The sequence below is a fragment of the Polyodon spathula genome, chromosome 24, assembly GCF_017654505.1.
Source record: "Polyodon spathula isolate WHYD16114869_AA chromosome 24, ASM1765450v1, whole genome shotgun sequence".
Lineage (NCBI taxonomy): Eukaryota > Metazoa > Chordata > Actinopteri > Acipenseriformes > Polyodontidae > Polyodon > Polyodon spathula.
The window spans coordinates 19,745,950-19,768,804 of record NC_054557.1 but is presented as its reverse complement, the minus strand read 5'-3'; the positions used below and the strand labels follow the sequence as shown (position 1 = coordinate 19,768,804).

The following is a 22,855-nucleotide window of genomic DNA, read 5'->3' as shown; positions in this document are numbered from 1 at the left end:
CATTTATTTTCTTGTAGTGACCGTCCTTTCAAATAATGGCCACTTATTCCACAATAACTATTGGCCAAGGAGCCTTTGGAAAAGTGTACAAAAAACAACACAATGGTAAAACAACAGCAATGAAAATCATTCCTGAATCTAGAATAGAACAAAAGAACATAGAGAGAGAACTCCAAATCTACCAGTAAGTACATGCATGTGTGTGGTAATTTAACTAATGTAAATAAATAGAATAAAGCTAGCTATGGTTTCTATTAGAAGATGACGTCTCTGAGAAGATGACGTCTCTGAGAAGGTTACTATTAGATTACTATAAGAGTACTATAAGATTACTATTAGATTACTATAAGAGTACTATAAGATTACTATTAAATTACTATAAGAGTACTATAAGATTACTATAAGAGTACTATAAGATTACTATTAGATTACTATAAGAGTACTAGAAAATTACTATAAGGTTACTATTCTATTAGAACATTACTGCTCAATCTTAATGTAAGTGTAGTGGGGTGTGGGGATCTGCATTATATTGTAACTATTTTTTTTTTTTTTTTTTTTTTTTTACAAGTGACGTCTTTAGTTCTTGAAACCTGTAATTGGTATCTGATATCTTCAATAGTTAGAGATAAGACAGGGCTTGTTTCTGTATAATGCGCAATATGTATGCATTACAAAAATGAAAGAGAGCTGCAGTGCAGGGCTCAAGAGACCTTCAGTTCTATCTGCTTCGTTCTAGGTTTCCTTTCAAGACCTTCAGTTCTAGCTGCTTCATTCTAGGTTTCCTTTCAAGACCTTCAGTTCTAGCTGCTTCGTTCTAGGTTTCCTTTCAAGACCTTCAGTTCTAGCTGCTTCGTTCTAGGTTTCCTTTCAAGACCTTCAGTTCTAGCTGCTTCGTTCTAGGTTTCCTTTCAAGACCTTCAGTTCTAGTTGCTTCGTTCTAGGTTTCCTTTCAAGACCTTCAGTTCTAGTTGCTTCGTTCTAGGTTTCCTTTCAAATTTCAAGAAAGTCATGCATGGCTGTAAATGAAAAATGAGCTAGCAGAATAATGAAGATCAACAAGTACAACACGGAAGAGAAAAAGAAATGCCGATTCCTATTTGAATGGAAAGTATTGCTAGATAGCTAAGCAAATGAAGTTGTATTGTCGGCACGTGGAACAACTTCTTGAGAGCTACAGAGCACGCTGATCTCGTCTCAATGTTCTTTCTTTTTAAGGAAACTGAATCACCCTAATATTGTTAAGCTGCTTTTTAACCCTTGGAAAGAAAATGGTAATTGGCATTTCCCTTTGGAGTTTATTAAGGGAGAAGATCTGGAGAAGGTCCTCTTTAAACAAAGGGACTCCAAAATCAAGGTACTCTACAGAGGGGTTAACCTAAATATAAAACATTCATTAATTTCCACTACTACAGAACTCACATTGCTGAGCAGAGGCTTTGTACTTGTGTGTATTTTGTGGCTGGCAGCTATCTTGGCTTGGGTGTGGGGCAAACAGCCAGGAGTCAAGATGGCCGCCGTTTTCACAGCCACTTGTAAATAAAGTTTGGTGCAATTCATTAACTGGAATGTTAATTGGAAAAGTGTGGAATGTGGCCACAAGTGAAAAAGGAATGCTTGATTGGTCCTGGCGAACACTCATTAATCAGTAAAAGTTTCGAAATGCCCAGGTACCCAGGTAACAGGGTGGAGGCTGGGCGCAAACTGGCTACCCTACCACACAGCATGCAAGCGACTTAACCGCTATGCAAAAGAGCCGGACACCCCTTCCAGTCGTGGTTCTAGAGCTTTTAACCTCATCACACCAACTGAATCCATAGCACAACACTGTGCGTTACACCCAGTTGATGGATGACCCACGAAATGTGTTAAAAAATTGTCAAAAGAGAATTTTTGCTCTGAAAGTTGTTGTTTTTTTCTCCACCACAGCTGTCCAGGTCAGCCAAGGTTACCGTCATCAACGGATTGTGCCAAGGCTTACCTTGCCTTCACGAGAAGAATATTGTGCACCGGGACCTGAAACCAGACAACATCATGGTAAAAACGCTGAGGGCTAATGTAGGACTGTGAACAGGCTGGCTGTACAGTTGACATCAGGTCAGAAAGGAGTACACAGGCAGGCAGTACTGGGGTTGAAACTGAAATGTTGCAGTGCTCAGTGTGTTTATTGCAAAATAAAAAGTTTTAAACAGACAAAAACTGTTTGTAAAAGAAAACGGCACATTGGTCAAAACAGACAAACAAACAAAACGGACAAACACTAAACAAACAGGGACGAACACTAAACAAACGCGGTGAGTCAAAGCAATTGTTATATTTACTTTCTTTTTGTTTTTAATTCTCTCCTCTCCACACCCGTTCTCTACTCACCAAACACACAACCCCGAGTGAGTGAAACGTGCATCTATATATACTGTTGTGCCGGGATTCAATTACTAATTAATTATTCACTTGAATCCCAGCACGTGAACTAATTTGTGCAACCCCATGCTCACATATCATTACATACTTGGACATGAAGTGCAATCCCCATGCCTAAATACAACTATATATTTTAAATCACTCGTGCTACACAGACCCATTTATAGCCCATGCACCAATACCTATACACTAACATTAACACACCACATGCAACACAACACATAATACACACATGGGCGGGCGCACTGCAACAAGGACACATGTAGCAAAGGGACAGCTGCCAACTATAGAACTGTATTGGATTGATTGGAAGCACTGGTAGTCTGCTCTACCATGGTTCCATATCTGTACCAGTCTACTGGTGCTACCATATTGGAATCGATAAGCAACATGTGGGTCGATGCATTGCTATTGCTGAGAGTGCCCCTTGTCCAGTAATGGTTCTGTTAGGAGTTCTTTAGGTTGGCTGGGATGATCCATTAGATTTATAACGCCTTTTCTATTTCTACCTTTCAGATTGAGCATAGCACATTCCACCCTGTTCTAGTTGACTTTGGACTGGCCAAAATGCTATCTGCCACATGCTTCTCTATCGATTCAGTCAAGGGGAATACAGCTTACGCAGCTCCTGAAATCTTCAAGGGCGTCGTTTACAATAAAAGAAGCGACATCTGGGCCATGGGGAAGATCATAACTGAGCTGCTTCTGGGAAGCATAGTTGAGACGGATAAATGCGGCTGCAGATATGTTGAAGAAATTCTGAAGGAAATGCCGTATGCCAGATTAGTGAGTCAAATGGTCTATAACGATCCAATGCGGCGAGTTGAAATGAGGCAGATACTGGGGGACATAGAAATGGCTGGGGAGGCTTTCAAGGGGGTGGGATATAATGATTCGCTCATTTCCAATACTATGTTTCAAGGTAGAACAGAAGGGATGACAAGAAAGCTACAGGATCCCGTTTATGGAATATCAGGTGTTAGGGGAGAGATGGTTTCTTTCAATCAGGCATCCAGAGATAGTGCTCACTTCAGTGGTACGCCTCTGGGTAAGGATAATTTAATGGGGATGATGGATAGGTTCAGAACAGACATGAATCTAGCGAACTGACAGACAGGAGTAATCAAACATGAGACTCAGAAATTTCTTCACTATACTGCCAGAGGGAACGCAGATAGTATGTCTGCTGTGATCAGAGAAGGTCGGGTTGAAAAGGTTCAGGGAAGAGTAATAGATGCCAAATATTTTGAGAGGAACATTAACCCATAGCCATGATTTGTGATTGGCAAATTTGTGATTTGTATTTAAAGGAGGAGGTATCATTTAGTGAGGTATCATTTAGTGAGGTATCATTTTCTTTCTTAGTTAGAAAGGTTACTACAGCCTAGAAACCCAGTCTTTTTTAGCTTATAGCACGCTCGAGTCAATAGTATTTTTAACCCTTTTCTTTCCAAAAAGTTGGAATTGAGGTTTCCAGTTCTGGTGAGTTGCTTCAACATTCTGTTAAATAATTTTGTGTGTGTCTTGAATATTGCTCCTGTACATGTATTCACTATATATATATATATAGATAGATAGATAGATAGATAGATAGATAGATCGATAGATCGATAGAATAAATATATGTCAAATTGATTTTATAACATTTTCTGCATTTTCTCAATGCTACTAAATAAAATGATATATTATACACAAATCCATGTGGTATTTTGTTATTTGCTAATTCATATTTGTATAAATGATAAAGTACATTTCATAAAAAATAGGCTAGATTCTATAAGTTATTGACTCCAAATTGTCATTAGTACATTTTTAGATAGATAGATAGATCGATAGATAGATACTTTTTATTAAAAAAACATTTACTACAAAGAAAAAAACAGTCAAAAACAAATTGTGAACATTTACGTTACATTATTTTGCAAGAAAAAACAAAAAACAAACAGTAATTTAAATATTTATGCAGAGTTCTTCTGAATCATCCTGTACCTCACAGAGTGTTCCATTCACACACTACAACATTTCAAAACTGAACAAGTCATGCATCATCTTATAAAACTTGAATTCAAAAGTTATGCGAGTAACCACCAATATCCTACACAATTTTACCAGGTCCTGATGAACATTTCTCATTTGACTTTCTCTACTTTTTAGGATGGCTAATTTTGCCTGCCCTAAAATGAAATTTGCCAGTTGAATCAAATGCTTACGGTTTCTTTAAATTTGACACCAAAAATAAAAACAGTCTTTGTAAAAGTTAAGTTTCAATTTGAAAAAATGTTGTTTAAAAAGTTGAATAAAGGGTCCAGTCTTTTACAGTCCATGTAGCAATGGAAGACAGTCTCTCTCTCTTCTTGCATTAGGGGCAATGATCAGTCACCTCGGGATTTATAATTCTTACGAATGCATTAACAGCCAAGATTGTATGCAGGAGTCGCCATTGCAAATCCCCTGATCTTTTATTAAGAGGGGATTTATATAAAGTCCTCCAGGCTGGCTAATCCTCCTCTCCTGCTCCCAGCCGTTCCCTCCAATGAGTATCTGGAAGGACTTCAAGTAGTTTTTGCTGTTTAACTTTTACACAAATTTCATAGACTTTTTTCCCCCTCTAACAAATTAAACTGGAGTTTACACAAATCCTCCACTTATAAAATCTTGCCATTCTCTTCACCAAAATGACTTATCGCAGGGGAGATTAGCAAATAAGGAAACGGAGTTTGCTGAGGCATTGGACATTAGTCAAAAACACTCCCCAGTCCCTCTCGCCACTTCAGAGACAAAGCTTCATGCAGCTGTGCCAGATACAGACCTGCCACATGCACAGATCGCATGGCCAGGGCACCAGCTATACATTACATATATATATACTATACACTGCTCTGTGTCTATCAGATCACAAATCTTTACTATTTTAGCCCTTATGATAGAATCGTTAAAAGATTCTGAACTATTAAAATAAGTATTTAGGTGTGGATTAAACACCAAAGGCTGCTCCAGATCCCAATAAGGATCCAGTGGGTCAATATATTCAGCCTTTAGTAATGTCCAATCCCTCAGCACACTCCTATAAAAGAGGAGAAGACATGAAAACTGCATTTTGTGAAAATCTAAAAACAGCAAATTAAAATCAAAACCAAGCCCTCCAACCTGATGAAGAAAAGAAAATGCCAGGACCTCACTGGAGCTCTCTGTACTTTTGCATCCAAAAGATCTGCTATTAATTGTTTCTTAAGCCTTAATTTTTCAATTAAACTATTGGAGGCCAGAGTATCTTGAAGCTCTAAGACCTCCCACTCCAGTTCTTGCAGAGACTCACTAGCCCTCTTTGTAACGTTTTCAGTATATTGTTGACAAAAAGGTTTTATTTCGGTCTTTTATTTTATTTAGTAAGGCCCTACATCCCAACATTGTCTAAGGTTGGAAAATACATTTTTACCGGCTGTCTATTTTTTCCAAAAAAAAAAACTAAAACATTTCTTGAAATCTGAATCATTCAACAAACTTACATCCAATTTCCAATAAGAGCAGCTGTGCTTAAAGGAGGGCAATAAAACAGAAAGAGAGACTATGTTACGATTTGAGAAAACAGTTGGGGAAATTTGACTTTGCTTTATCAGATATAAATGCTCTTAAAAAACGTAAATTCGATCAAGTCTAGCCATTGAGACATTATTATTACTGTGCTTAACCCAAGTGTATTGTCTTTTATCAAAGTGTTTATTTTTCCATACATCAACTAAACCATGCTTTTTAATCAAGACAGCTAGTTCCATGGCAGATTGAGGGTGTGGCTCATGGTGATTCCTGTCCTCTTTAAAATTCACAGTACAGTTAAAATCCGCTGCTAAAAACAATATCTTTTCAGAGGCACAGTTTACTAAAAACCTGATCTAAGATCTTAAAAAACTCTTTTCCTTCGTTAGGAGCATAGACATTGATAAAACAGAAAGACTGACCTTCTGTTACAGTTTTTACCTTAATCAAACGACCTTTGACTTCTTCTGTAATAGTTATTGATTCAGGTTTAAAATCCTCTTTAAATAAAACTGCCATCCAGCACTGACATTAGAGCCATGACTAAAATCTATTTCCTCTTTCCATTCTCTTTCCCAATCGGACTGAGTTCTTAGATCGCAATGCGTTTCCTGCAGGAAGGTTGCATCAATTTTTTTTTGCAACAAGTATTCGAAAACCAAGGCTCTCTTAAGATCATCTCTACACCCATTTACATTTAGATTCCCTAGTAAAAAAAAAAAATTAATTGGGATAAATTGAGAAAACAAATCTCACAGTACTACGCTTCAGCACTTCTCCCCATCATCAGCTCCTTCACTCTTACAGGCTTTCTCTGCTACTCCTATGTCTGCAGCATCTACTTTCTTTTGAACTCATTTTTTCTTTCTTTTTTTTTGGGGGGGGGGGGGTTAAAACCATCATTTTTATTTACAGACTCACTCGTCTCTACTTCTCCCACTACACTAGTATCAGAAACTTGCACCAACGCAGTCTCCTCAAGTTATCGTTTTTATTACTAGTACACTAAGAAGGACTCTCGCCCTCTGTATTACCAGCCTCGGTCTTGTCCTCGGTCCAACGTCTTGTCTACTTTCTACTTCAAGCTGCACCGCTTCAGTATTCTTTTTGTTCTCCCCTGCAGCAGCGCCATCACTCGACCCCGCTGCTTTCCTCTCTTTAACTTCACCCCTCTCATTTTCCCTATCAGCATTCTGATGCCCCCCTCCTCCAACAACACTACTTACTCGGCTCCTTACTTTTGGTTTCGGGCACCACAGAAGTAATTATTTTGGTTCAGTCCTGCACAGCCTCACTCAGCTCCGCCACCCCTCTGTCATTAATCTCGACACTTCTCTGTTTCACCGCCAGCACTACTCGGCACTGTGGCTTCCCGAGTCCCGGACACACCTCTCTCTGCTCTTTCACCATCTCCCTCCTGCTCTTTAGTTTTAGGACAGTTTTTAACTAAATGCCCATCAACACCACAATCAAAACATTTCATGGTATCTGATGTTGCAAAAATAACATAATTACTGCCTTCTAATCTGAACTTCAGGAATATTAAATTCTTCTTTTGCTTTATTTAAAACCATAGAGTCAATCTTTCAAAGGGGGAAAAAAAAACCCTGAGCTAGCCATGCTGGCTAAAAAAACAGTTTCAAACTTATTAGTTTGCTTTAGCACAAAATTATACAGACAGACAGACAAACAAACAAACACTTGAAAGAGCAACACCTACCGACACACTCTACCTCGCTCACTCCACTCTCCCACCATGCACTAGACAGAACAGGTAGGTAGGTAGATAGATAGGTAGGTAGATATTACAGCTACCTTGCAATCTGACAGCATTCAGTTTTTGTGAGGAATACTATCAATATAACAATGAGTGTTGCGAATGGGAACACTAGAACGGATGCATAGAGGAGTACGGGATGTGGACACTCTTCAGAATCTGAAAAAGGAACAAAGTACAGTGTAAGTTCACATGTGATATACAGAGCAGCTCAGTGAAAGAATACGCTTAACATCACCCTGAGTTCCGCTCCCCCCTGAGCAGCTCAGAGCTGCAGAGCAAATTTCATCCCTGATCCGAGTGAGCGGAAAAATTCTCGCTCTCGGCCGCTGAGTTGCTTAACGCACCTTCAGTGTTTCCTAACTATGCGAAACGTAGCACGAGTTTAGTGTAGACAACAACTCATTTACACTTTGACGTGATTGCTTCTGTTTCTCTTGAATGGGAATAACCAGTTAAAAAAAAAAACAGCGAAAATATCAGCTGTGAGATTTTAAAAAAAATAAACAAAAAAATAAACACGCACCCAGCTGCATGATGGGAGATATTGCCGAAAATAGCGATAGCTCTTTTTATTTGCTTTTGTGTTTTCGCCTCTTTTTGGTTTAGAATTTGTTGAATGAATCCAATCAGAACGCTGATGAGCATGTTGCTGTGGAGATGTACCGTTGCTACTAATGGTTGCTATGTATGTGTACCATTGCGATATTGTTGCCACGTACCGTTGCTAAGGACTTCTGAGGCTACAGTGCAAACTATTATCTGCCACCTGATGGTGTTTCAATGAATAACAAAGGGTTAATAAAATACACTGCCAACACTTACATAATGGAGCCACACCCAGGGTTTTCTTCAGCAGAAAGACCCCAGAGCTATGCTTCAATAGACACTGGTATCCCTCCAATATGCCTGTTGTGACAGAGAGTTCCCGGGATATGAGGAATGACCCGTTCTCCATTGGCGTGATTGTCATCGCCTCACCCATCTCTATACCTCTTCTCTGAAACACCAGGCTGAGCCCCGCGGAGTTGCCCACGTTGATCTCGCAGTGCAACACAAATGGATTCTCGGCTGTCAGGTTGAAACGAAGAGGACCTGCAAGGGATTTTCAGGGCAGGGTTCATGTTGGCACAAGTTCACCCAAGCTCAGTTAGGAAACTCCTGTGATAGATTATTTATTAAAACACTACTACATTATGCATATTGGACGCTACATTCTTTGCCCTTTTGAGGTACCCCTGCCCCATAAACTGCACACGTCAATGTAACTTGTAACCTGGTTGATCTAAATTCACACTGTGTGTTTACCGTGAACAATGAGCTGTGTTCCATCACCGGAGGTCCTCTTTGGAGTGTCCCCGTCCACATAGGACAGCATGCAGTAATACCTACAGGAGTCCCGGAGCTGCAGCTCATAGATCCGCATGGATGTGTTCTCCTCTCCAGCCAGGGCTACTCTTCCCTTGAACTGGGATCCAGGGGAGGGGTGCAGAGGGATGTCGTCGTCGTCATCCCCAGCCCCGGGAATGAACCAGTACACTATCCGACGCCTGATGGATTTGCTGATGTAGGAGATGTTGCAGTTCAGAGTGACGTTGCCTCCTTCCTCTGCAGTCACCAGCTCCGGCCATTGGGAAATATGAACAGTTTGGGTACCTTTAAGATATAATTCAAAGAATGCTCATCTGCCCAGTACGATTTTCCCTGGGTTACTTGCTTGTATATATCTAGTGCAGGGGTGGCCAACCCTGGTCCTGGAGAGCCGCAGGGTCTTCTGGATTTTCGTTCCACCGGTTACTTAATTAAACCAATTATTTTCATAATTTGTCAACTTTCATATCATTTTTCCAGGTCTTTAACCATTGAAGATTTAAAGATACCCAGGAAACCTGCAGGATTATGGCTCTCCAGGACCAGGGTTGGCCATCCTTGATCCAGTGTAACATTTATAGTTTATATATTTAAATGGTTAAACAAGAGGTGTTTAATGATGTCTCAATCCTAAAACCCCAGATGATGCAAAACCTTTGGCCGTAGCTGCATATCTAGTCTGATAAGGTGTTGCAGTCCTATACGAGACAAAGTATCCTGGGTAGAAGTGGTGGTCTGTCCCTCTCTGCTAACTTGTATATTGTTGCTGCAGTGTCTAAGCTCCTGCTCTGTTTAACTTTGATATGAGGGCTCGTTCCTGTTTCTATACTGAACACAAAGCTTCCTATCCACAGTTGCGCCCCATGCTTCCTGTATACAACATGCTCCTGTGGTTTATAAACCCTAGGTTACCTCAACCTTCACTTTACCCCTTGCAAAGTTGTTTGCAATTAAATCAGTCAAAACACAATGGCTTCTGTCTTTTGCTATTCTTTTTAACAGCTAAAGCGCAAAGTCTGCACAATTTCTTTATAATCCCTCATGCATGCATGTATGTATGTATGTATGATGTCTCTTCTACCCAGCTCATAAGTCATACTCACTGATTATTAATATTTTCAAATCTCTGCACAGAGAATCATGCAATATAAGCAAAATATTTTAAAGAGCAAGCTGACTCAAGTTTAATGATATCTCAATGAAGCCTGTGTCGTTTGCATGATAATATCAAAAAACAGCAAGAAAAAGTCTGCACGCAATTTGCTAGTTTCAATAATGCAGAACAGACCTATAAAACACCCCCAGCTGTTCTTGTGGGATCTCCTCTGTGTAAACTGCGTTCCAAGTCTTATTGGACTGTCTAAAAATGAGTAGCCTTTTCACAAAGCAACCAGAAGCATCAAAGTGTTTTGATTTATGTGGGTTAGTTCACTTCTGCTGTCAGTTGCACGATCTTACTCATAGAATTTTCCATGTGGAATTGAAAGTGGGTTACTTGTGTTTCCTTTTATTTAGTACAGTAGAGAATTCTACTGGGGGTGGAACAGAAGATTGTTTTTCTTTCCCAAAATTAAAGTGCAGATCGAACAACGAGCATTTCAGATACATATATTAAATATGTATGCTGTCATGTTTTGTAGCTATATGTAATATATTTGTGTTAGCAGTGTGCACATTTTTTAGAGCACCTCAAGATTTGTCATTTATATCCTTTATATACCTACCTGCATGAAAACCTCTAGCTGTGAGAATTTAAATGTCCAGTCAGTAATCAGTGATATAGAAACAATAGGCACTCGTGTGAGAATGTTAGACCGCTTTGTGCTTTAATTTGGCCTCTAAAACAACTACTAATACGTCTCCCACATTTTCCCATTTGTGGTTATGTGCTCCTTTTCTATTCCTATTTTAAATTCATGGCACTGTGTTACATAGATTTTAAATAAATTAAATTACCAACATTCCGTCTAGAAGCTTGATTGAATGCATTGAAAAATATCACGCTTCTTCTCGAAGTTCTGAACGTATACCGATTAGCATTCACACAGCGCCGGCATTCTTTCTCAATCAAGAACCAAAGTCAAAGCTCCCATACAGCCATGTGACTATTTGACATAATTTGTTGAAGGAGTCATGCTTGTTATAATGAGGGTTAAATTACCACAAATCATGCGCGGCCCGCCACTGCTCCCACAAAAATAAATAAATAAATAAATAAATAAATAAAGAGTCATAAACTAGCAATGCTTACCTTGCAGCAGACTCAAAAACACCAGAGTCAGCAGATTCATTTTAATGTCAATCTCGATAGCACTGCAAGAACAGAGAAGATATTACATCACAGCAAGCCGCACAATTCTCTAGAAACTGAACTGTTACACCTGCAATTTACTACAAAACCTGACCGCAGAACAACCAGAGAAATAAACTTAATTTCGCAGGAAAAGAAACTGTACAACTCATCTTGTCTCTTTCAAGCCTCAAAGAAATTATCAGATAATGCACAGTAATCTGCTGCTTTAGTTTTTTGTACATAATCGCTTGTAATAAAGTGTATCCCTTCAAAGGAACATGAGATGTTTTAAAAACTAGATGAGGTCATTCTACCCATCCATGCTCACCAGGTTCCTAGTTAGCTGGTTGATCTCAAAACTTTATCATTTTTGGTCCTCAAGGAGCCCAGTGATTCAGCCTCAACGCCATGATTAGGTAGCCCAGTCCCCACTGCTGGAGCTGACAAAGTGTCTTTGCACCAGTGGTTTGAGGATAAGCATTTGATAAGCATTTGAGACTCGTGTCAGATTAAAATGAGAAGTGAAAAGAGATTCTCAAAAAATGAAAGTGGCAATACATTTCCATCTAACTTCAGTTCATTACGCTGTAGATATTACAACAGCGGTTTTTCAGTTTTATGCAAACATGCAAGTGTGACACACCGATGGATGGATGAACAGACAGACAGCCCTCTATATCCCATAACTTATGCTAAACCGCGTTAAAAACCATCTAGACAAGCAGTTCTTTACATATATACAACTATGTAACATACAGGTGGTTGTCTGTAGGAACAGACAGATACCCTCTTATAGCTCCAGAATCTAATACCTTATGTCGAAAAGCACCATACCAAGTTTCATGACAACTAGATAAGTGGTTCTCCAGAAAGATATTGGAGGCCGGTCATTTCTAAATAACAATTCTATATGAACGCGGGAGACTCTTGTGTAATGCTTGTTATAAATTGGCAGACAGGGTTTCATATTGAAACAAGATGAGACTCAAAACAGCTTTCAAAGAGACGATGGAGAGGCGTGTCTGCTGACAGCACGCAGTTTAAAAACTTGGCAGTTTTTCTACAGTTAAAAAACACGTCAGCAGTTCCCTCGCTTGTGAAGGAAAACTTGTCTCAATCTGAGGGTTATAAAAAGTTGACCTTTCATGGGTTTTTTTTTTTTTTTTTTTTTTTTATCTTGATTCTAACAAACTATTGCTACATTTTTAATAGAGTTGCACAAAAAGCCTATTCAATAGATCTAAATATGCAATTTAATTTTTTTTTTTTTTTTTTTAATAGTAAAAAAATATGAAGTTACCAATTAAAACGAGTCTGTTATAAAGAACGACCTGGTATTCTGAAATATCCTTATGGTTCTGTCAAACAGGTCTACCCCCTAAGAACAGCTGGTACAACAGACTGTAACCAGTAATCTGTCCCCTTGCATAGGGTTTACCACATTTTCAAAGTGAAAAACTGGGACACTCCCTTTGTTCAATTTTTTTGAAGATTATAACTTGTGTGGTTATTCCAAAGTGTATATTTTTGGTAACATTTCACATTAATTGCCTCATCAGTAAATATTTACTAATTTGCTTACAGATATACACACTGTTATAATACATGGTTACAACGTACTTCATGTGTAAATCTTTATGCGCGATATAACCCTAATCCCTTTCTGATACAACTGTGTACCAACTTATATTTTGCAAATATATTTACGCATTAGATACATTGTAACTATGAATAAAGTTGTAATTAAATGTGTACCTACACGTGCATTTACTAACTGCTATGCAAATACACAGTAATTAGAGACACAATGTAAAGTGTTGCCTTGTTTTTTATATTTCAATGGCCATCGAGTAGCAGTCGATTCAGAACTCCACCAGCATGTTTTAATTAAGAAAACAATTGACTCCATTAAATCTATCATCATAAATAAATTAGAGGTTTATTAAGCGTGACACAAACAGGAAACAAAAAACAGATAACGCAAAAAAAAAAAAAAAAAAAAAAAATGTGACTAAAGACATAAACAGCACTCTGCGTTTACAACTTCTCTCCCTCACTGATTAGTTTTAAGCTAACTTTCCAATTAACATGCTGTAACTGCGAATGAAACGCGTCTGGCGGAATACAAATCTGTTTTCACTTTTGTGAAGCCAGTTAATTTAAAAGAGATATTTCTTACCTACAACCGTCACCTGCTAAGTATTTGAGCTTCCCATTCTTTGTGGCTGATAATAATTTATATATGCCTCATATATTTTTAAAAGGTAACTGTTTCTCAAATAAATCCTGTTGTTTTGTTTTACTAATCCTGCCTGAGGAATCTAGTCACCCAGCAAGCTACCTGGTTGTTATCGTTTTTAGATTACAAGCGATTAAAAATAAACGCTGTTATTCTCTAGTTCTTAGAAACAGACTTGCCACATCCTGTTTTTAACCTGTCACATTTTGGTAAATACAATTCTTAACTAGGTCTATAGTTATTAATCAAGGCTTCAGATCATTTGTTTTGCTTCTTTCGCGATCAAACAAAAAGTATTGCCGCATTCACACAGCTGAACCACCCCCAAAAAGATGCTTTTATTAAAAAATAAAAAATAAATCAAGAATAATATTCACAAAGCAGTAGTTATTTAATAAAATACACTCTTTAAAATTGTTGCTAACCAAGGTTTTGAAATAAATGTTTTTACGTTACCACTAATAATAATATTGCTGGAGCTCCTTTCCTTTAGTCGAAGTCCTTTTGATGTTTTGCTCTCATTGTTCTCATGAATTTGGACAGGAGAGTCCTAGCAGTCGACTCCCCGTGTCAGGGAAAATGTGGAGGAGGACCCGTGTACCTTATTGAGCTCATGTTATTGTCTGTATCATAACCTGGGGGTGTAGGGAGTCGGTTTGACGGCTCGACTGCCAGTCTGTTTATAGTCATCCCTTGCCAAACTGTGATGAAACTTAAAGAAGACGCTCTTTAGCTTAAATTATTGAGTGCATCACAATCCAGCGGTGCCTGCCCTCAGCACCACGATACTGGATCCTCAGCACTATCCTTGCACTGTTGCACTACTAATATGCCAATGTAGATATACATTGTTGCAGTCCTGACTTGTTGCATCTTAGTAGCATCATTTGCGCTTACTGTATTTACCTATTGATTTTTGCTTAAAGGCATCTGCCAAATAAATAATAATAATAATAATAATAATAATAATAATAATAATAATAATAATAATAAGAATGAGAGAAACCCAGAATACAGACGAATTAGGGGGGGGGGGGGGGGAGTTGTGTTTTTAAATTTTTTCCTCTGCTGCATTTACAGGGTGTTGACAACCCACACCAATACTTTAAACAGTAATACAGAAACAGTTGGACCAGAGCGCACCGTTGGAAATTAAGTGGAGATAGACTTAGGACAGAGGGAAGGAGACACTTCTTCGCACAGAGTGGTAAAGGTATGCAATGGGTTAGCTAGTCGTGCTCTTGAGACAGAATTACTAGGATCCTTTAAGACCAAACTTGACAAAAATTCAGAGATCGATCAGCTACTAGGAACCGGATAGGTGGACAAATGGCCTCCTTTCGTGCGCATATGTTCTCAATACACGGGGTTATACGCTAATATACAATATTCTTTACGTTACGACACCAGGTTGATAAACACGTTGTGTGTGTTTAAAAGACTGCAATTCCCAGAGTGCTTTGGTGTTCATCTGACGGTATTTCCGGACCGGTATGCGTGCGTGCTCGCAAAGACAGAACAAAAAAAAATGGAGGAGATTGGGATAGCTGTTGAGAAATGTCAGGTAACAATTGATATCTCTAACGTACTTATATTAAATCGCGAGTAGTGTGGTGGGTATTTATACTGACAGGTGGGGACGGAGACGACGTGAACACGATATTTAAGTAGTTACTCAGATAATAACAGTTCAGATTTGTCAGAATGAAAAGGTGCAGATTCATTGCACTGTGTCAATACTGCTAGGCCTGGTTTAAACAGATTAATATCAGCGTGTTTACAGTAGGGTGGAAATGTGTTTATTTCGTCATAACTTCAAAATAAATTAGTTTGTACCTGTATATTGCTTATATATGTAATATAATATATTCTGAAAAGGAGCCTATTTACCGTGTTGACTACTGAAGCTGATCAAGTCTGTGTTTGTGTTTTTTTTTTTTTTTTTTTTTTACCTTCGTTATTGTAGAATGGGAATACTATTTGATTAGCGGTGTTGTTCAGTTGATTTTTACCTGCAATCCGTTAGGTAGGTTAGTCTTTGTTTTTTTTTGTTTGTTTTTTTAACCAAAAAAAAAAAAAAAAAAAAAAAAAAAAAGCTACTTCGTGTGAAAATAAAAAAATATACTACCTTAAACTTTCAAGCATTCATGTACGGTTTCAGTTACAAGACACGTTGTCACACTGCTGTCTCAAATCAAAGGTCGTGGAAGCTCTAATTGCGAGTGTCATGTTGTGTTTGCAGGAAGAGATCGCTGTCCCGGCCTCTTCCCGGCCTCAGACTGGCTTCTCCTTCCTGGCACCGGAGCCAGAGGACCTAGAAGACCTTTACAGCCGCTACAAGGTGAGATTATAGAACAATATAATGATGTAGACTGTGTAGTTCAGACAGTGAGTTTCTTTCAGAGTTTCAGTGAGACGTTTGAGCTTTTTCACTGCTGTGGCCAAAGGTTTTGCATCACCCTACAGAATTAACACAATGTGCTTCGCAAAGTCATATGAATCCGGCTGAATAGTGTTACGCTAACAATATTGAATTACACACATGATATGCTGTACTGCTACTATTTTGTCTCAATCCAAAAATTCTAGGTGATGCCAAAACTTTTGGCCATAGCAGTAGATCACAGTGCCCTTGTCAGCGGCGCCTGTGTTCGCTGATCTCTCATAGATTGAACGCTCAAAGTGATCTATTTTTTTTTTTTTTTTATAAAATTGGTCATCGCTAATTATTATTATTATTATTTTTTTTTTAGTTTTCTCCCCAATTTAGTCATGTCCAGTTATTTTTAGGGTCACTGCTACCACCCCTGCGCTGACTCGGGAGGGGCGAAGACGAACACACGCTGTCCTCCGAAGCGTGTTCCGTCAGCCGCCCGCATCTTTACACACTGCAGGCTCACTGTGCAGCCACCCAGAGCGTCAGCGTCGGAGGACAGTGTAGCTCTGGGCAGCTTATAGGCAAGACCGCAGGCACCTGGCCAGACCACAGGGGTCGCTGGTGCGCGGTGAGCCGAGGACACCCTGGCCGACCTAGCCCTTCCTCCCCCCAGGCGGCACTGGGCCAATTGTGCGATACCCCCTAGGAACTCCCAGTCACAGTCAGCAGTGACATAGTCTGGATTCAAACTTGCGATCTCTAGGCTACAGGGCACATCTGCATGGAGCGCCTTTACTGGATGCGCCACCCGGGAGCCCCTGAAGGTGATCTATTTCTGATGCACAAGCGATCGATGCAGACTGGGTTCAGACATTGTCCGTGTCAGCGGTGCCTGTGTTGGCTGAGCTCTAGACATGAGCTATTTCTGATGCACAAGCTATCGCTGCAGACTGGGTTCAGACGGTGTCAGCGGTGCCTGTGTTGGCTGATCTCTAGAGATGAGCTATTTCTGATGCACAAGCTATCGATGCAGACTGGGTTCAGACAGTATCAGCGGTGCCTGTGTTGGTTTATCTCTCGTAGAAGCTGCAGCAGGAACTAGAGTTTTTGGAGGTCCAGGAGGAGTACATCAAGGATGAGCAGAAGAACCTGAAGAAGGAGTTCCTGCACGCTCAGGAGGAGGTCAAGAGGATCCAGAGCATCCCGCTGGTCATCGGGCAGTTCCTGGAGGCCGTCGACCAGAACACTGCCATCGTGGGCTCCACCACAGGTAATCGCTGGAGTTCTGCAGGGGTGCCACGGTGAATCCGTTATTTAATATTGGATTTTTATACTGCGGGCCACGATTTTAAACATGATTGATTGTATTGTATTTGAAGGCTTACAGGATTACTGCTGCTGTTTACAGTTAATTCAACTCTGTAATAACGCTGCTACTCAAACAGAATTCACTTTCTATCTTGTAATGGAGTAGTGGCTTTCTGAATTTTTAAAATATTGTCCGATAAGTTCGAGCTAAGTCTCTTAACTGCTTGCCTGTTGTCTGTCTGCTTTCAGGATCGAACTACTATGTGCGTATCCTGAGTACGATTGACAGGGAGCTGCTCAAGCCCAACGCCTCTGTGGCCCTGCACAAGCACAGCAATGCCCTGGTGGACGTGTTGCCCCCAGAGGCAGACAGCAGCATCATGATGCTCACTTCGGGTAAAGTGACGTCAAAAAACCCACCTTCAACGTCCAGTTGTGTCTTAATCCAGAGGACAACCTTTTCAGCAACATGCCTTTCTCAGAGTGTGATTAATAACACTTGGCTTGCAATCTATGTGTGATGTAACTTTAAAAAAAGGATGGTGAGTAAGTAGATTGAAGAAAATGCACAGAGTCCTTTTCTTCAATCAGTTGTTAGGTTTGTTGCAATATGCAGGGAGTCTGGTCCCAGGTACAAGACAGACAGAATACTCGTCCACCTTTTCTTTCTCTGACATTTAACCAATAGCAAAGGTACAACACATTATTCTGGTACCATATGGTAACAATCTGATATGTATGTTTTTTTTTTTGTTTGTTTTCTTTTTGCTTTCTTGCTCCAGATCAGAAGCCAGATGTTTTGTACTCTGACATCGGAGGAATGGACATCCAGAAACAAGAGGTCAGGGAGGCCGTAGAGCTTCCTCTGACACACTTTGAACTCTACAAACAGGTACCAGGGCAGGGGAATGGGGGAAATGCAGGCTCTGTACAACCTTCAATAAAATCACTAAACTGTGCATGTATATGATAGTTCGGTTCTCTTTACCTGGGCATTAAAAGAGAAGGGAGTTGATCTGAATGCACTGGAAGCTCCACAAGGGGGCAGTGCGATGTAATTATTATGAGCAAAAGTTCTAAGCCGTCGGTTTCAACTCGCTCCTGCAAGGATATCCTCTCTGCATTAGCTGTGTCCCACAGCCTAGTAATCCCTGCCTCCTTTTTTTTTTTTTTCTCAGATCGGAATCGATCCCCCTAGAGGGGTGTTGATGTACGGACCTCCTGGCTGTGGGAAAACCATGCTGGCGAAGGCAGTAGCCCATCACACCACAGGTAAAACTGACCTGGCAGGGAAGTGCTTTTGGTTTCGTTCTGGAGTTTTGATGCAGTCGTGATTTAGAGAACTACCTCACTCCTATCTCCTTTGTGAGCCCTTGGTGTTCTGCCTGGTCCTCCAGTTTGCCAGAACAGCAGCTGATTTAACCAGCTAGCAATTCTGCAGTAGCTGAGACCTGCATGGCTGCTGAGGAGTGGTGATGTTCAGTGACTTTTGTAATGAGAACATAAGAAAAGTTTGGAAGGGAGCAAAGGCCACTCAGTCCCTCAAAGCTCGTCCTTTGTTAGCCCACCTGTCTCGCCTGCTGGGGGGTGGAATGGAATGAACGGGCTCATTTAAAAGCACAGACTCTATTTATTTTAATTTTTTTAAATGTTCCCAGTGTTTTAGATGCTAGTACGTCACCTGGTAAGCTGTTCCATGCATTTATAACTGTAAAAAAGGGCATTCTATGTATTTTCTGTTTATGCCCTCTGCTTCTCTGTGCTAAATTTGAAGTAATGTCTTGGGTTAACTTTATCTGTACCATTTATGATTTAGTGTAAAAAATCTTTGTGGATTAAATGGGGTTATAAAACACTCACTCCTAAAATGTTATCAAGATGCAAATTCAGTTAATCAAGCTGACAGACCAGCTAGTGCATTCATTACTGGAATTATATCTTATCAGTACCTTTTTTTAAATATAAACAAAACATGACTGGCAGTCGGAGTGTCGCATTACCTTTCAGCTACAGCCTGGTTTAAAAGGTTTGGCAGATAGGAAGCTAGTTAAACACTGCGGTGTGTGTGTGCGCTTGTCTCCTCTCAGCTGCGTTTATCAGAGTCGTCGGCTCGGAGTTTGTCCAGAAGTACTTGGGGGAGGGACCCCGGATGGTGCGAGACGTCTTCCGATTGGCCAAGGAGAACGCTCCCGCCATCATCTTCATTGACGAGATCGACGCCATTGCCACTAAGAGATTTGACGCACAGACAGGAGGTACGCAGCTCAGACAAGCTGCCTGTGGATTTTTTTATTTTATTGTAATGCCAGGATAAATATTTAAAATATTTCCACCATTACTGGAAATATTCGTTCGGTGGCAGAAATTATGACGTGCATAAGTGAATTCTCAAATAAATACATTCTGCTGTACAGAAGAGTGCTTCTTTCCTTTTTCAGTATGCCATTAAACTGTTTGTAAAGAACACAGCATTCTTTACTCGGTGTTCTGTGGTCTCTTTGCAGCTGACAGAGAGGTCCAGAGGATCCTTCTGGAGTTGCTGAACCAGATGGACGGTTTCGACCAGAACGTCAATGTCAAGGCGAGTACAATAGACAGGCAGCTTCTCAATCAGAATGTTGATTCATAGCTCACCCCCTAGTCTCTGAGTCGCTTTGGATAAAAGCATGGTTCTGAATGACTCATTAATAGTACAGTGGGTAGCAATGGCTCTGTGTGTGTGCTGCAGGTGATCATGGCCACTAACAGGGCAGACACGCTGGATCCTGCTCTGCTCAGACCCGGACGACTCGACCGGAAGATTGAGTTCCCACTTCCGGACCGCCGGCAGAAACGTCTCGTCTTTTCCACCATCACCAGCAAGATGAACCTGTCCGAGGAGGTCGACCTTGAGGACTGTATCCTTTCGCAAGCCCACAGCTGTCTGTTCGCATGGATTCGCTGAAGTTACACTACAGTGCAGATCGTAATTACACAGAATCTGGGAAATTGGTCATTTCAGTTCTAGTTTTGTTCACAGACTAAGCTTACGTGATATAGGTGGGAGTATGCATCTGTTCCCATTCATTCATCAATAGTAAGGGTTCTGATTTTAGGGTTAAACACAATTTTTTACAGCATGATTAGCATACCCTTCAGTCTTTGCATTTATCGATTTACCCGATTTCACTCAGTTTGTGTTGCTGTTTATTTTTTCCTTAAATGGAAGTGCTTTTGGTTATGTATACTAAAACACAACCATAGTGATACAGTACCATGTACTTTCCACACCGGCATTTGCAGCCATCGGCGTACGTCATAGATGGTTTGTCAAGGTGATACTGGAGTTTTCAGAATCGGTTCTTTTCCATTTACAGGCAAGCCTCAATGCATTATACACTGTTCCAAAGAGCTGGGAAAAAATGTATAAAATACACAGGCATCTTGTACGAATACAAGAAAGTGCACTGCGTTTTAGAATACATTCTTGAGGGCGTAGCAGTTTCAAAGCTGGGAACTTGCTCCAGGAACGTCAGAAAGTGAATACACGAATGCATGAACATGTTTCTTGACAATCCTCTCAGATGTGGCTCGACCTGATAAGATTACTGGTGCAGACATTAACTCGATTTGCCAAGAGGTAAGTATCATAGAAAACAGGAACAGGATGTACGGCTACAGCCAAAAGCTTTGCATCACCCTGCAGAATGAACTAATTTTACTTGATAAAGTCGAACGAAACCTGCTGGAATAGTGTTACGTTAGCATATTGAATTACTATAGGAACATAATTTTAGATCTTTTATTTCACATCATGTAATCAAAGAAACTCCAAAATGATATCGCAAAAAAAGTGTTTCATGTCAGATACTGGGGGTGCAAAGCGGTGTGCAATTCAATATGTTAACGTGACATTATCCAGCAGGTTTCATTCAACTTTATGATGCAACATTAGTTCGTTCTGTAGGGTGATGCAAAACTTTTGTCCAGAGCTGCAGTCAAAAATGTCTAGTAATCTACAGCACCCTTACGGCTTTCCTTCCACTTTCCCGACAGGCTGGTATGCTGGCTGTGCGAGAGAACCGCTACATAGTACTGGCCAAGGACTTCGAGAAGGCGTACAAAACGGTCATTAAGAAAGACGAACAGGAGCACGAGTTTTACAAATAGTGAGACGGCCTGGGTTTCTTTCCGTTATCCCCAGTTAACAAACAGATGAGATCTGTAGCTTGTTAACTGGCGTTTATTACCTGTATGTATGTTGAGTAAAGTTTCTTTTCACAAAATTCAGTCGTGTACTGTTCTTTTTTTTTTTTCTGTACAAATGTGATAATGTAGTGTTTCTAGAGCAATTACTAATCCTCCTGCGCTTACCTTTTCCACCAAGTTTTGTGCAGATTGATAATTGAATTCCTTTGTTACTGTGATTGTAAAGTCATCCCTTTACCTCTCATTAGCCTAGGCAGCATTGTCTCTTGCCTCCTTTGTAAAAAGAAAGGTTACAAAGAGAGGTGGGCCATTCGACCCATCCATGCTTGTGTGGCTTCTGTTATCTTAAAATATCTAAAGCTTTTGTAAATTTATTCAGACTTTTTTTTACAGTATCTGTTCTCAAATTCAATTACACGGTTTAGGGATTAAGTTTTTTGGACATAGAACTATTAAAAGACTTGTTCACATAGGAAGTTAATCAAATGAGATACAAAACCACTGAGTCAATATCCTTATCTGGGTATGTCCAGATGCTATTTTTTATGTTGTGTGGATTTCAACACATTACACAAAACAGTACAAAGACGTGTGTAACGTTAACATTTCTTAATCTTTTCCTTTCTTGGGTTACCAAGATAAAAGAATAAACTCGTCATCCTGTGAAGTTATTTCTCTGTTGGGTCACGGCTCCCAGATTTCAACGGTGATGAAAGCGATTGTAAAAAAAAAAAAAAAAAAAGGTGTAGCCTTGAACTGTGATCGTAAAAATTTAAAATCTAATCTATAATTCCATCAGTCTCACCTGTCGTGTACTTCCACTCGCTGTGTAGCTTTTGATATCCGGTACGCTACAAGTCAGATGTTTCAGATAAGTGTTACACAAGATCATAAACACGTTTTAGCATAGGGAAAACTGCATGGTAAACTTTTATAAGTAGTAATGTCAAATATGATAAAGTTATTCACTTTTCTGGCCCTGTGGGCACAAAGTAAGTGAATAAACTTGTAATGGTTTAGCTTGGCTTCCCAGATCAGTCACCCAAACTGCACACGATGACATCTCTTATACACAATAAGAGACACGCTACACATGACATATTAACAATAGCAGGCATTGTATCATGTTTGCTAGTGTAGCGTGCACGGGGGAGGGCAGCAGCAGGTAGGTGGCGTATTCACATACAAAGACAAGCCCAATATACGCTCCTTAACTCAGGCTTAACATGGTGGAAAAGAACGACAGGTACGATGTGTGTAATTCTTCCATTAAGAAGAACTTCTTTCAAGGCGCACAAGGAACCAAATGAACAGCCTTTGAAACTATACATTTTCTAAAACAGATCA

At 40.0% G+C, this 22,855-nt stretch overlaps 2 protein-coding genes across 3 annotated transcripts; one reads left to right on the top strand and one right to left on the bottom strand.

Moving 5' to 3' along the window:
• Window positions 1–4,324: 4,324 nt before the first annotated feature.
• On the bottom strand, window positions 4,325–14,234 carry LOC121298714. Of its 2 annotated transcripts, none has more exons than XM_041225917.1 (5): window positions 14,092–14,234; window positions 11,355–11,416; window positions 9,041–9,388; window positions 8,558–8,827; window positions 4,325–7,891 (listed from the first exon to the last, which is right to left on the bottom strand). In XM_041225917.1, the coding sequence occupies exons 2-5, from the start codon at window positions 11,392–11,394 to the stop codon at window positions 7,767–7,769; spliced, it is 783 nt and encodes a 260-aa protein (XP_041081851.1). In that variant the 5' UTR covers window positions 11,395–11,416; window positions 14,092–14,234; the 3' UTR covers window positions 4,325–7,766. The 2 variants fall into 2 exon arrangements, with proteins under 2 accessions (XP_041081851.1, XP_041081850.1); XM_041225916.1 differs by lacking the exon at window positions 14,092–14,234 and adding an exon at window positions 13,576–13,736.
• Window positions 14,235–15,094: 860 nt separating this feature from the next.
• On the top strand, window positions 15,095–21,589 carry LOC121298682 (26S proteasome regulatory subunit 6B). The gene is made up of 11 exons (XM_041225865.1): window positions 15,095–15,199; window positions 15,878–15,976; window positions 17,096–17,282; window positions 17,570–17,716; window positions 18,103–18,212; window positions 18,499–18,592; window positions 19,408–19,575; window positions 19,825–19,901; window positions 20,049–20,217; window positions 20,884–20,939; window positions 21,356–21,589. Exons 1-11 carry the CDS (start codon window positions 15,164–15,166, stop codon window positions 21,467–21,469), a joined length of 1,257 nt encoding a protein of 418 aa, XP_041081799.1. The 5' UTR covers window positions 15,095–15,163; the 3' UTR covers window positions 21,470–21,589.
• The last annotated feature ends 1,266 nt before the right edge of the window (window positions 21,590–22,855 follow it).

Bases quoted from the DNA above. Each gene is read 5' to 3' on its own strand.
- LOC121298714 (XM_041225917.1), bottom strand. From the start codon at position 11,394: ATGAATCTGCTGACTCTGGTGTTTTTGAGTCTGCTGCAAG. The intron at 9,389-11,354 runs GTAAGCATTGCT...TATATCTTAAAG, and splicing joins GTTTTTGAGTCTGCTGCAAG to GTACCCAAACTGTTCATATT. The intron at 7,892-8,557 runs GTAAGTGTTGGC...TTCCTTTTTCAG, and splicing joins CCTGGGTGTGGCTCCATTAT to ATTCTGAAGAGTGTCCACAT.
- LOC121298682 (XM_041225865.1), top strand. From the start codon at position 15,164: ATGGAGGAGATTGGGATAGCTGTTGAGAAATGTCAG. The intron at 18,213-18,498 runs GTACCAGGGCAG...TTTTTTTCTCAG, and splicing joins ACTTTGAACTCTACAAACAG to ATCGGAATCGATCCCCCTAG. The intron at 20,218-20,883 runs GTATCCTTTCGC...CAATCCTCTCAG, and splicing joins GGAGGTCGACCTTGAGGACT to ATGTGGCTCGACCTGATAAG.